Source organism: Nothoprocta perdicaria, unplaced genomic scaffold (assembly GCF_003342845.1).
Source record: "Nothoprocta perdicaria isolate Ctin4 unplaced genomic scaffold, notPer1 scaffold_0, whole genome shotgun sequence".
Lineage (NCBI taxonomy): Eukaryota > Metazoa > Chordata > Aves > Tinamiformes > Tinamidae > Nothoprocta > Nothoprocta perdicaria.
The window spans coordinates 2,645,735-2,660,729 of NW_020454092.1; the positions used below are offsets into that span (position 1 = coordinate 2,645,735).

Genomic DNA, 14,995 nt, shown 5'->3' on the forward strand with positions numbered 1-14,995 from the left:
TGCCCCTCCCCTCCCTTTCCCCCCGCACCTGCCGTTTGGCTCGCGCCGTCCCCCTCCTGGGAAAGCGGCGGCCCTGGGCGCCCCCGCCGGCCCTGGCACCCCTTACCTGGGCTGGGCGGCTAGAGACGCCGAAGGCGACGGGGCGCCGGCGGCTCGGAGCGCGCTGCCGCTACCTGCCCGCCCGCGAGGCAGCTCCTTGCGGCAGCCCCATGCCGAGCGCCGCGGTTCGTCCTCGCGGTGCCGGCGAGGCCAGGGGCAGCGCTGCGCAGGAGCCGCTCGTTGCTCCGCGGCGTAAGGCAGAGCAGCGAGGGAGGCGCGGCCGGGGCTGCTCGGCGGCTCCTCTGACGTCCCTCAGCGCCGCCTCGCGCAGCCGGCCCGGGCCGGATCCGCGCAGCGGGCGGGACCTGCGCGGCCTGGCGCGGAGCGGAGCTCACTGCGCGGCCTGCCCTCAGCGGCCGAGCAAAATCCCCGCGTGAGGAAGGCATCAGTGAATGACTAGTTTGCAGCACGCAGCTGTGTGTTCCTACTAAATCTGCAGCTACCGCACATAAAAATCAACAGCACCCGTTCTGCGGCGATGCCGCCGCGAGGTTCCGGGGTCTGTGAGGCAGTTTCCGCGGTGCGGAGCAGGCAGCTACAGGAAAAAAAAAGGGGGGGGGGGGGGAGAAAAGTACCAATAAAAAGAGGAAAAAAAATCCTCGTCAGTTTCGATTTTATTATTATTATTTGTAGTGTTAAGTATAAATCATCTCAAGAAGCATACGGCTTATTTTTGAACAGTCTAACACATCCTGTCCAAATATATCTGCATTTGATGACTTCCTCCCTCCAAAAAACCATCCAGACAGCCATAAATTCTGTAGTGACATTACGGAATTGCAGATTGTCCACTCCTCCTTTTCTTGTACTTCATTTATTTATTTATTTAGGGTGGAAGGGGATGATAAAAGATCTAATTGCAGTATTGCTGATGTCCTGAATCTGGATTAAATGATGTCAACAGGCCATTAGAGATTCACCTTGCATTCTGCAGAGGTGAAAGAATATGCCCTACTGCCCCATTCTGGGCAAAGGCCATTTGGGAGCTTTTGTTCTGGTGCAGGGTCCACGTCCAAAGCTAAAATTTATACACCCAATACACAATTTGGGATGTCTGGTTATTCTGCCTAATAGTTCATAGAGCCACATGTCTGCACAAATCCAGGGTAGCGTTACAAGGCATGGCATCATTCTTCATGTAGATGAGATACAGTATAACATATGTGAAATGATTATTTGGGACTGCACCCATTCCTCTGGCTTTAAATTTTAATGTATCTAAACCTAAAGGAGTTATTGGGCACTTAGACAAAATTTCTCATCAGAGACAGCACTCAAATCTGATTGCTGCCTGAAAATATGGCTCTCCTAGTGTCTCAAATGCTGTTTTTTCAGAACCTGTGTTAGCATTTTAGAAGATCACAGACCACTTTGCAATATAAAGTGTAAATGAACAGTTTCTTTAATGCTTTGAGAATATAATCACGTCATAGTCATAAGGTAGCCATATGACAATTTCTTTCTCAACTATAAAGGAAATGCTTTGTGTTGTGGAGTTTAGAAGCCCAGCTTGGAAAGACGCAAGAAATACTTTGATATAATGGATTTTCCAACATATTTTCAAGCATCTCAGATTCTGTCAAGTGGGGCTAAGTAATTTGCATAACAAGACTGACACACAGTAAAATTGATTCATATACTCTCTCTTCCCCTGCCAACATTTCTGCAATAGGAATCTTCTGAATTTGTAGTCTTTGAAGGTCATCTAACACAATATGGAAAAATATAGGTTAAATTTACCTAACTTTCTCCATGACCTTTCTGATGTTTTTATATTAGGAATCTCATAGCGCTTCAATAAATGTGTATTTCACATCTCTATTCTCATTGAAAAGTTTTCCTCAGTTCCCATCAGGGCTCTTCGATGCTGTTCTGCACCTACCTCTGTATTCTGATCGTAGCACTTCTCCAGACGTGTGCATCATGACAGCCTCGGTACAGGGAAAAGTGCTGCCTATAAATTTATCATAAAAGTTTGTTTTTCATATTTTTCATAGTATTTTATTGCGAATTGCGCACAACACCCCAAGATAAATACAAATTTTATAGATTTGATGCCTTATCAAAACTACCATCAGCATTTCCACTGACTTGAATCATATCCTTATGCCTTACTTCACAAATTCTGTAGCATATAAAGCATTCCTTATAACATGAAGAGGAGAATTCTTAACTTCAAATGTAAAATATCATTGAGTTTATACATACTGTTTTGCAGGCTTTGTAGCACGTTTTTTTCTGTAATATCTGCTTTTCTAATTGTTTAAGAATACCTGGCATCAAAAGGTTTTTAAACATCATGTATATGAACATTATTGTACTGCACAATGATTTCAAATAGGATTAATCACTTGGAGAAAATAAATACAAATCAAATTAAATATAGATATTCCTCTTTTTTTTTTTTACTTTTTATAGTTCTATTATTATAATTACTTTTATTCACTGCTTCTGATTTCTAATATTTTATTTATCATGTTTTCATAGCACCTTTTGATATAGCTTTTAGTAAGGAAAACAAAGACAGACCAATTAAATACAATAAAAAATGAAGTCTTTATTCTTTTGGCTCAACTGTAATGTGGTTTACTGATCTTTATGGTAATAGCATTTTCCTGCATGCAGTTCACCGACACACAAGTCATTATTTTTGCAAAAGGAGGAATTAACATCAAATTTTTGCTTGTGTTAGAAACACAAAAATGTCCTGATGTGCTCAATTATACAAGTCTGCTATTTAATTCCTGTGGAAAAAGAAAAACCATCGTGGATCCCATAGTATATTTAGAACAGTTCTAATGCAGCATGAATCAACAAGAATAAGAATAGTCTATGTAAACAAACACTGGTAAAGATTTCATGAATAAAAAGACTATCTTGAAACTTCTGATGCAGGCAGTGCTAGAATTTTAAACAAATCTTCCCAACCACATTTCAATTACAAGGTATATCTATTTGGAAGCAAGTGCATTTTGGACTCAGTTTGAAACTTATTTCACATTAAAATGTGTGCAAAAATACAGTACTAATAAAAAAGCAGAAACCTAAAGCTACCTCATTCTCTCCTTTGTTTCTTATTTTGTGAAGTTCTTGAATTAAAAAGTGCTATGGATAGAAAGTAACAAAAGTGACAGTGACATCAACCTGAAGATAATTCTCATTTCTTATATTATGTACAAAACGCTGAAAAATAAAATAAAATGATATTTTTACAATATTTATACTTTCTTAGAAAATTCTATCCATGTATTTTTCGACAGATTAAGCAGTTTGCAACAGATCCTGTACAGTCTGTCTATACACCGTACAGTATTCACTTAAAATTTTAGTACGCAAAGCAAGAGGCTCTTAAATAGCTGCAAACTATTGCTTGATGTCATGAAAAAAGGATGACTGATTGAACAATTTGTTTCACTTAACCACTGAGATATGGCTTCCCATATTAGACTTTTAACAGTGGAAGGAGTAAAATTACAGCAGCAAAGGCAAGATAAACATGCATCAGTGATAGCTTCCAAACTATCTATAATGGTACAGAATACTTCATATTAGCTGTTAAAAGCTTGCAAACTACACTTATTGTGGTACATATTTGATGCAATAAATATTGTGCACAGGTCATTATTTCTTTGCTCAAACATGCACCACAGGATAAAATAACTATTTACATTGACGGTATTATTTTATCAACACATATAAAGTCAACCTTGCTGAGAGCAGAAGATGGCTAAATGATACTGCAGGGTGAAGCAGAACAACTTCATAATCATTGCATTTTGTGGGGTTTTGGTAAATTCAATTTCCCAAGCTGCTTTCTACAGAAGAATACTTTAAAATGGGCTTTATTTCCCCCAGTAAATTTTTATGCAGTTTATTCAACCACAGTTTAATGACTTATGAAAAAATAATTTTTTTTCTATTACTGTAGACTCTATGGGACTTTACAGGCACATTAAGTTTCTCTGGATGAGACACTAGATGGATACAGTTATTAAGCACCTCAAAATATAGAGCCACCCTGAAACGTGGAAGTAGTTTGACTCGTTTGCTTTGTGCGACGTCATGTTTCTCCATGCATGAACTACAGGTGCAGCATGCCTTCATGCAACCACTTCGGTCTGTACATTAGAGAGAATCCGAGAGTAGAACACCTGGTTCTCGTACCCCCTTCCCCAACATAAAACCCATTTACAAAAATAGTCACATATAATAGTAAACAACCTGTGAATTAAAAAAATGATAAATTCACCAACACTGATTTTTGTAAAAATATGGTAAATGTGGCTGTTGAAATGCAAACAGTGGAGACAATTATTTTACTGAGTGTTTAATGTTAAACACAGATACTCATAGGTTTGCACCTTTTTTTTTTAACTGGTCCCTACAGTCTGATTGGCCATTTTGTCTTCCCTTCAGCAGTGTCAGCTGGTAATAAGAACAACAACCTCCTGTCAAGATGTTACCCTGTTTTACAGAGCTGCAGTTTGATGAGGAGGGGTCACTGTCTTGTTATAGGCACTGACCTTTTTTATATATATATATAATTATTTTTATATATATTTATATATGTAAAAATTGTCAGTTTGGCATGTACCTCCTACAGGAGTTCTGGTGACACAAACACATGACTTCCTCATGCTGTAAACAGTTTATCACAAACAGATTTCTCTGTTACTTTTTAGTTTCCCTGCTGTCTTTACCTTTATCCTCTTTCTCTGATTTGTCTTTCTCATATTTATCCTTGTCCGGCTTTGTTACACTATCATAGGATGGGGGGGACGTGGTGGATGGGGTCATATCTGTTTTTTCTGGAGTGGAGTTCTCATTTAGTTTATCCATAATCATGTCTTCTTTCATGGGTAGATCATCCTCATCTTTATCTTTATCTTGATTGAATATACATGAAACTTTTTTGACTTTTTGCCTTAAAAGATGACGCCTGAAAGCACGTTGAATGATGACAGCAGACACCTCCTCCTGTTTTCTTTTTAGTGTGGTTGTAATTGGTTCATAGGAGACTTTAGAAGGGTTGGCTGCCATAAATCGGTCTTCCATCTGTATTCTGAGGGCATCCATCTCTCCACTTTCCCCCAAAACACGCTTTGTGAAAGCAAACAAGATGTCAAGGCAGTGAATTCTGTCCCCACTTACCATGGGCAGATCCATTGCAATAAGCTGGACTTTGTTTGGCTTTGCTATGAGCAGAGGAGGATCTAGAGAAGCTGCAAAATCTGAYAGTTTACTGWAYTCTATGAACTGTGTTGCATCTGGATCGAACTTCTCCCAAACCTCATAGAACATCTCAAAGTCATCCTCGCTCAAGGGCTCAGCACTTTCTTCAGTAGCAACACYGAAGTTCTCCAAAATCACAGCAATGTACATGTTCACCACCACCAGGAACGATATGATAATGTAGCTGACAAAGAAGAAGATCCCAACGGAAGGGTTGCCGCAGTCTCCTTTCACAGAGCTGCCCGGATGATCTTTATGTGGGTCRCAGTCTGGCTCCCCACTGTTGAGAATAGGGGCTAACAAACCATCCCAGCCAGCAGATGTGGTAATTTGGAAGAGACAGATCATGCTGTTGCCAAAGGTTTCAAAATTGAACATGTCATCAATCCCCACTTCCCTCTTGACATAGGCAAAGTTGGACATTCCAAAGATGGCATAGATAAACATGACCAGGAAGAGCAGGAGGCCAATGTTGAACAAAGCGGGAAGAGACATCATCAAAGCAAAGAGCAGAGTGCGGATGCCCTTCGCGCCCTTAATGAGACGCAGGATGCGACCGATTCTGGCAAGTCGAATGACTCGGAACAGGGTGGGGGACACAAAATACTTCTCAATCATCTCAGCTAAGAACATACCTGTTGAAAAAAGATGTTCAATTAGTGAAGAATTTAAATGCATTTCCAATTAACTGCTAGGTTTTATTCTACATTGTAGATCTTTCAAGAGAATAACAAATTTGACGGGATTTTAGAAATTTGGCTTCCAGCCTTTTTATAAACTTCTAGAATTTGGCATGCCGTGAAAACCCATAAATCATAACAGAACTTCTGAAGCAATTTAATAATCAAATAATCAAAGTGCATCTAAGACATTTATATGTATTAATTGGATGTCTGTATCTACAAACATACTCACATATTAAAGGCAAGTTATTTAGGAGAAACTGGTAATTTAGTGTAATGTAGGTTAGCAAATGCTGAGATCAAAAGAGTATCTATTAACATCTCAATCTGAAGAAAGCTAATAACAGTAGTATTAAATAACTATGTAATCATAAAGTTACAGTATTCAAATAAAGTGGGTTTGAAGAGAACTTTAGTTTGTTAATCACATATGAAATAACATGGCTACAAATTTTGTTGTAATGACACAGCAATTTTAAACATAGATAAACTGATAACATAAAGGCGTCCTAGGACCCATTATGTTGTGAAAGAAAATACAGTATGAAATACAGTATGAAAGAAAAACTGTAATTATATCTGTTTATATCCAAAAATGATAAAAACAGCTTGTTTACCAAGGTGCTGAACAGTGCTGAACCCAAATGCAATAGACTTTAAATTCCAAAAATAAAATCTCAGTTTCTACTCAGTTAGCTCTTTCATGAAAATGAATTGTCCTTACCTACTATGGAGAGAATGACAACCACGAAATCAAAAATATTCCAGCCTATAGTGAAATAGTAATGACGAAGTGAAATCAATTTCAAAACAAATTCTCCAGTGAAAAGTACAATAAAAACCAAGTTAATCCAGTATAAAATGTTTTCCATTTCTTTGCTCTGGTCATCTGTTTCTACCATCATTGTGACCATATTAAGGCAGATAAGTATCATGATACTGATATCAAATGCTTGTTTTGTTACAAAATCAAAGACCATGCCTTGGAATTTGTTCTGCGGAAAAACAAAAACAAAAACAAGATTTTGATATGCATTTGTAGATTTTTTTTCCTAATTAACTGAATCTTGCTAACATGAAAGAAGATTTCATGAAAACAATTTCATGTCTTCCATGAAGTCCTATAGAATTTTCCAGTTTTGTATATATAAACATAAATCAAATAGGCATGCAATTATTGCATTTACAAGCACCAAACATGACAATGACAGTTCTTAAAGTTGCAGGGAAGACCATCTCAAACCAATTCACTGAAAGTTTCTGCAAAACGGACTATTAAATAAATCTTTACCTTGGCAGACTTTGGAAATAATTAAAAGGAGAGGGGCAGGGAGGTGCACCAGGCAGGCTGAAAAGTTGATGACAATTTGCCAGAAAGCATGAAGTTTTCAAAGCCAGAGTTCAGTACTATCCATCTACCAAAACAACCACTAAAGGAATAAGTTTTCCATTTCACAGCTATAGAGAAATTTCTGAGAGCTGAATGCCTATAGGCTCCACAAGGTTTCACAAGCAGACCTGGAACTGACTTGGACTTGGACTCATGTCCTGCCCTGCTCTGTAGCACACAGGTAGCCCTCCTGCAGGGAGCCAGCTGATGTAGGGATGTGCATGGCAAGAGAGGAGTGAGAGACACAAGGCCTTTTTTCTCTAGGTAATAATATAGCTATATTATACAGCAGTTTCACAGAATCTTCCTTGGCTATTTCAAAAGACTGTACCCTAAGGCTTTGATATATTTTGACAAATACACTGGCACAATTGATTGCTCTAGTGAAACCAATGCTTTGAAAAAAATGCTATGCAAAATGTCAATGCCATCAGCAGAGACAAAATGGAAAAAAAAAATAAAATAGAAGAGTCCTCCATTTTCAAGCAGACTATGAAAGTAAAGAAAAAAAAAAGGATTTTGAATGAATGAAGCTTCATCATCAAGCTTATATCACTTGTTCTTTTAGATTACAATTTAATTCAGCCTTCAGCATAGTTAACACAGTCCAATAAACAAGAGACAAGATTTGCATTCTTACTGCTGGTCGAGGTATAGGTTTTTGTGGTTTCTTTGAACCCAATTTTTTCATTGCATTGTAGTATTTCTTCTGCTCTTCTGTCATAAAAATGTCTTGACCTCCAAAGTAAAGCAATGAAAAAAAAACTGGTTACAATCACATACCTCATCTTAATATTTATCACACATTCATATTCTCATCTATAGAAGTTAGGAGAGACATAAAAACCCTGTTTTGCTGTGATTATTATTACATGAGAAGCAGCAGGACTGCTCGACACCTTCCTTTCTAAACGTTAAGGCACTTTCCAGAGAAGGTCTTGAACTTGCAACGTTTCTGGCAGACCTCTGGTGTTTTCTGGGGAGAGGGGAGTTGTGAAGAACAGGAGTTTTCAGGGAATTTCTTTCTTCTACTGAATTCCTTCAGTTATTCTGAGACACAAATTGATAAACTCTTCCAATCCTTTTCACTTGGTTCTCTTCTATAGTAAATTTCAGGATATTTTCAGAATTGATAACTATGATTTCAAAAGAGAACTAGAAAGCAAGATTTCATATCCTTTTCCTCTCCCGGTATTGGGACTGAATGGGAGATTCTGAAATTATTAATTGGAATAAGTGGATTTTTTTTTTAAAGTATCTCTCCATCTCAGCCAACTTCAACTGGATGCAGTAGCACTTCCATTACTGTAATAACTTTTTGTGTTACCATATTATGCTAAATTATGCAGCTAAAATACTGGTATTTTGGATGCAGTGCTGACAAAATACTAACACTAAAGAGAGCACAAATTAAGATAATACAATGTTTATTACTGGGGTTCAAAATCATCACTGAGGACCTCTGAGCAATGAAGGCAAGCTAGATTTTTTTAAAGCTACATTTAGCTATTTCAGTGGTTAGCCTTTTAATCCTTTAGTTAAAGGCTCCAGTGCCAAATCCACATCTTCACACTGAAGATAATGAGTACATGGGCAATTTTATTATATCTTTACAGTGTCACTGATCACTCATCAAACCAAAATCAACCCAAAATGTAGAGCTGTAATGATTTAATGCATATAATATGTAAGGAAATGTTAATTTATCATAAAATCTGAAAAAATATATTTTAAAATTAATGATGACATTGCGTGAGAACCCCAAAGAAGCATTTTTCATCTTTCTTTTCTGAATAATAACGAAGCACTTATCTTCTTTTTCTGCTGGTTGAAATTGTCTATGATGACACCAATGAAAAGGTTCAAGGTAAAGAATGATCCAAAGATGATAAAGATGACAAAGTAAAGATACATGTACAGGTTATCTTCATACTTAGGCTGATCCAAGACCTGCAAAAATGCATAGATGCATAGTTAGCTGTGAACACAGAACCAAACATCTGCTGGGTAAAATTTTGGGCCTTCTCATCCTGACCTTGCTTCTTGCGCTCAAGGTCACATGTATTCTGCTGTTGTGCCATCTCTGAATTTACAATCTTAAAAAAGGACTCTGCTATAGAACCTGCTCTTTCATTTGGAAAACATAACTGGTCTATTTGAGTGTAGAAAATGGGTTGCTACTTCTGTGTAACTTCTCTTACTGTTTCCTGTCTCCCTGCTCTGGCAGTTTCCCTGCAGCTGACCCTTGCTTTAACCCGAGTTCTGACTCCAGGTACGCACTGCTCAGGTTGCAGCACACGCCCCTCACAGCTCAGTGGGTGCAGTTGTCTAAAGGGAGGCGTCGAAACCAGGTTTAGAATAAGCACACGCACATTTATCACACTAAAATAGGCTTCTCTGTGAGTGTGGCTTACCACAAAAGGTAGGGCTACCAATGTAATTTATTCAGTTCTTTACATTGAGCTAGAGCACACCTTGTGCCTAGCAAGGAAGGGGAAGGCAAAAGGGTGAGAAAATGCACAGGCTGACTGAGAACTGGAGTTGTGCTCTGAGGAAAGGAGTCATGCTACCTGCAAGGCTCTGTGACAGTATGAAACTTAAAAAAAAATCAGTGTTACAAACAATCATCTCTAAGCTATCAGTTCCTATTTCCAAACGTAAGGAATAATTCAAGATATGTAACAATATGAGAAAAAGATGTTTCATGGCAATAGGGCAGTCTGCTGTGGAATTTAGGAATTCTGGGCTGATTGTATCACTGAGAACACAGAATGCTTCAGATTGCTCCTCTGCTTTGTCTCTGGTATTTTTCCTATGATCTCTATTTGCTCTAACTATAAAACTACAATAACTCCTTGTTCTCTCATTTTTACTGTTATTTCTGAAAGATGTTAAAATTACATTCTTGAATCTTGGAGCTCGTACAGCCAAAACAAATGGAGTCAAGGGAGTACACTTACATTACGAGAATCCACAGCTGCGTACATGATATCCATCCATCCTTTAAATGTAGCCTATAAACAGAACAGTTATGTTTATCTTATGTTTTTCATGGAAAATGGCTTTACAGAATATTGTTTTAAACTAAATGTCTTGAAGGGTCATAATAAACACTAGTATAATGCAATATTAATGTGTGATTCTTGTCTCCTATTGTATTTTTATTCATATATGAGAATTACAAACAATGTCTAATATTTTAATAGAGAGGACACAATATCTTTAAGAACTTTTATCCATTATGAGTAATACCTGATATAAAAACGATTTTCTGTGTTATAGCAGAGTAAGTGTATTCGATGTAAACTCAATGCAGCTACGTTGAACATGGCATTCTTTCCAGGCTGACAGGAACTTTGTACTGCTGACATTCTCCTGCTCAGTTTCTTTCTAGAATTAATTTTTGCCTTTTATTTAAAGTTGTATTATTTTGGCAATAGATGTTTTAGAATTTTCCTTATTAGCAGACTTAACTTTCAGCACAGAAGCAGCTCATATAATCACTTGAACAGAATTGCATAGCAGATATATATTTGAAGTTCACAGACACATTTTATATATGTTAAGCATCCATTTTTTGCTTACTGGAAATTTCTTTACATTTTGCATACATACAGTAAAAGATACACACATACATGTGATTCTGTTTCTAAAACATGTACTCTACATTTCTGTGTAAGGATTTTTATAAGGAGAATTGCTGAACAGAGATAATGTAATCTGGATGATTTCTTAAATAAATTACTTTTTGACAATTAAACAACCAAAATACAGAAACAGAGACTTACTACTTGAAGCAGTGACAGGTAGCCAAGGCCTACATTATCAAAGTTAACCTTCACATTCTTCCATCGTGCAGTTTCGTTGTTTCTTATGAGTTCTTCACATTGGCTGAAGTTGTTGATTTGGCTGATATCAAATCTCTCATCAGTCGTAGTGTTAACACAATAGTAAAATTTTCCAGCAAATAAATTTACTCCCATGATACTGAAGATCAGCCAGAATATAAGGCAAACAAGAAGCACATTCATAATGGATGGAATTGCTCCTAGGAGGGCATTCACAACCACCTAGTATACAGATGAAACCAAGGAGACACAGGATAAGAACACTGGCACAGTATCTTACAAATGCTTTACCAGTTTTAAATGTAACATCTACATCTGTTTTATGCTTTTTGAATTGTTGATAGTAACAAGTTAGACAAGAGGTATAGGAGAAAGAATTAAATGTCAACAAAATATGAAGGAAAAATATACATATAATAGTAAATGGTAGCATTAAGGAATGAAATGAACAGTTAAAAAGAATTCTGAGAAAAACAGAAAAAAAACCCTCAGCATTATTTATATCTTCTTTTTATCTTCTTTTTAGACTATTTACTTAATGTAATGCTGCAAATTCATATCTGTATCTTTACATATTCTTCTAATGCCAGATTACATCAAAGACAACAAACTTGTTTCTACTGTATGTTTAATGGGAATCAGTCCAAATCAGTATCATTGAGCAAATTTTTAATTGAAAGTGATTTTGAAACCTCTTTTAAAGAAAAGCAAATTAAGGGATGTGTGCATATTCATTTGGATGGCCGTATATAAAAACAGGAAAGCAGACATATATTCAAATCAGGAAATTAGCTAAGTATTCAAACACAGATAAGCTGTCAGTGTTCAGATAGGTAGCAAATAAGACTCCAAGAATGTAGAAACTTGGTTTCCAAAATATTTTGGAGAAAATCAAGCTTCAGAATAGAAAAATGTAGAATGTGTTAATGTATGATGAATCATGATTAAAAACATGCTAGCATCAAATAAAAAAGTAAAATAAGTAAAAGTTGGGGAGAAAGTAGGTCCATTATGAATGAGAATGATTTATTTAGTGACGAATTCGATGAACTGCAAGAATTAATTAATTAATTCCTATTTTAAATCTGTTTGTAAATAAATCTAATATTATACACTTCAATAACTATGGATCACCAATGCTAGTTTTGCAAAAACAATTGAATCTTTATAACCTGATTATTTTGTATTAAAAATGTAGGACACTAGACATTACATAGATGGGAAAATGTACGTATTTTGGACATATTTTGCTAAATACTTAGAACAGTATTTGTGATTATGTGCTTATATCATTGTGATATGTCTTCAATGAAATTGTTGTTATCTTAAATTTAGGAGTTGGACTAGATGAGTTCCTTTCAACATAAATTACGCTATGACTCTCTAAATGCATAGAATTATGGACAAACCTTCTCCATACTTCAGTGCAGATTTTATTTTTGCTCAAATGTCTCTAAATCAGACTTTTATATGACATAATCAGAAAAATATCACATATTGTAAAAAAAATGTTGATATTTAGGGCAATTATAAAACCCAAAGTAATTTGTTAATCATACTAAAAAACTCCAGCAATATCTACTATACATCAATATGTAAAAATAAGACAGCATTTTATTGCTTATCAGCCGAGCAGAGAATATTCCCTGACTAATGGATAAATCCTGAGTATGATGCTGATAAACCTGTACTCTCACCTTAGCCGATGACATGACTGTGGAAGACCACTGATAGAGGAATAGTTTGACCTAAACAAATTATTAGCTTAATATGAATGTTGAAATAATTTAAATGTGAAATCTGAGAGTCCATTGATTTTAGTGGGAAACTTGACAGGAATTATTAATTGGATACTTTTTTTTTTTTTTTTTTTTTTTTTTTTTTCCAACATCTATGCATTCTGGAATGTTTTTAAAAATGATAAAGAAGACATCAAGCTTATCTTGATTCTTTTACTTTAAAATATAACAGGATTTCTTAAATGAAAACATATCATCCATAAGAAATAATTATTGAGATATAAAGGGAGAGTTATTGAAGATATTTTTCCTCAAGCTTTCAGTCTCATTACACCCAAGATGTCTCTTTTTCTTACAGCTGCAGGTCCAGTCATGTTATTCTTTCCATAATTGCTGCATTTCTACAGTTGACCTACTTTTTCTCATTTTAGTCTGAGTCCTGAAGCTATAACAAGACCAGCCTGTAAGATTTGTAAGATACATTTGAAGATAGAATCTCAAGGAAAACAGTGATCTAGACACCTCTTGGCTTCCACTGGTGACAGGGCTTAGAGAAATAGGGCAAGGCCTGACCTCAAGATGGGGGACAGTATTAGAAAGAGATTTTAAAAGTGCCGTTACTGATTAGGGCTGATTAGGAAAAGACAGGATGGGACTAGCACCATACAGGAATAAGTGATTCTGGTTGGGAGAGAGCATAGCCGGATCATGTTTCAGCATAATTCTTAATTATACTCCCACAGGCTACTTTCATGTAGTTTCAACTGCAAATTAAAGTGTAGTTCCTCTAGCACTAGCAGTGTTTGAGAAGATGCAGAGGAAACATCATGCTTTCCATTGGGGGAACATTTTCTAAGAGTCCAGGGAGGGAGGAGGGAGAAACAAATTCATATTTTAAGGAATAGTTTGGCAGACTAAAAATGTTAAATGCATAGAATGGAATTTCTTGCATATACATAAGAAGTATAATACTCACTGAAAGTAAGCCTAAGTGCCCAGGAAAACAGTGAAGTATTCTACATGGTCATATTTTGGGTTTATAGATTTTAAACAGCAAAAGATTTCTATGAACGGGTATCTTGAATTTACATATATTAGGCCCATATTAGCTATGGGATTCATAACTACTTGTAAATCTTTACGACAGTAAAATAAATTTCTGCATTTTATCCAGAAGCTCAATACAGAGTTTAAGTAGTTAACTTACAATTTTACTAATAAGTTTACTAATAATCTGGGTTGTCAATGCACAGTGATTCCAGTAGAAAGCTCACACATGGATCCTTATAACTTTTCAGCTCAGGTGCATCTATGGCAATATGTCCGAGGCAGACAGACAGGCTCTGAAGGCTTAAGTCAGCTCTTGCCTTCTGGTTGGAGCTAGAAAAATCTACCACTGCCAGTTGTGGATTTGTGGATTTATTGCCTCTACAGGTAATATTTCTAGAGCTTTCATGCCATTGCTTAAGCAGAGTCTTGGTCCATTTCAGTGCACTAAAACTTGGCATTGAAGTAAAGTGAGAGGGCCAGATGGGAATTCAGGGTTTCAGATGTGGAAACCAATATGAGGATAACAAACAACTAGGGACAATGACTTCTCAAGCCTATCCAGTTCTGTCAGCAAAAAGTCTTCTGATATGTTTTCAGGCCACTTGGTGCTCTATAGATTAAAATCAACATTTTAAAATCAATATGAAAAACAATATTCAGCCAATATAAACCAGAAGTAATAAAGTAATAGCTGCATCTTTGCTACACTAGAAATATTGTCTCAGACTGCAATAGTCATCTAAAGCAAGAGCCTCTGAAAGGGAAAAGGCATTAGAACACCTTCAATGTGCTTATTAACATACAAATTCATAAGAAAATTTCAATAAAAGCTGCCGAATAATACTACTAGACTAATATGCTAATAGATTTTGATAGACTATGCATTTTATTTTTATATGGAATACAGATTAGGCATATATGTGTTTGAGTATCCACACACAGTCACATGAGGAA

General features: G+C 36.5%; 1 protein-coding gene across 4 annotated transcripts in view; it reads right to left on the bottom strand.

Moving 5' to 3' along the window:
• Positions 1 to 2,678: 2,678 nt before the first annotated feature.
• The window catches only part of SCN2A (sodium voltage-gated channel alpha subunit 2), a 70,640-nt gene continuing 58,323 nt past the window's right edge, over positions 2,679 to 14,995 (bottom strand). For 3 of the 4 annotated variants that reach the window (XM_026050519.1, XM_026050758.1, XM_026050606.1), the window contains exons 22-27: positions 11,193 to 11,474; positions 10,365 to 10,418; positions 9,217 to 9,354; positions 8,045 to 8,149; positions 6,739 to 7,009; positions 2,679 to 5,966 (exon numbers count right to left, since the gene is read on the bottom strand). In XM_026050519.1, the coding sequence (XP_025906304.1) occupies positions 4,771 to 5,966; positions 6,739 to 7,009; positions 8,045 to 8,149; positions 9,217 to 9,354; positions 10,365 to 10,418; positions 11,193 to 11,474 (2,046 nt within the window). In that variant the 3' untranslated portion in view covers positions 2,679 to 4,770. The remainder of the gene's footprint in view (positions 5,967 to 6,738; positions 7,010 to 8,044; positions 8,150 to 9,216; positions 9,355 to 10,364; positions 10,419 to 11,192; positions 11,475 to 14,995) is intronic. The other variant, XM_026050688.1, reaches the window with a different exon arrangement.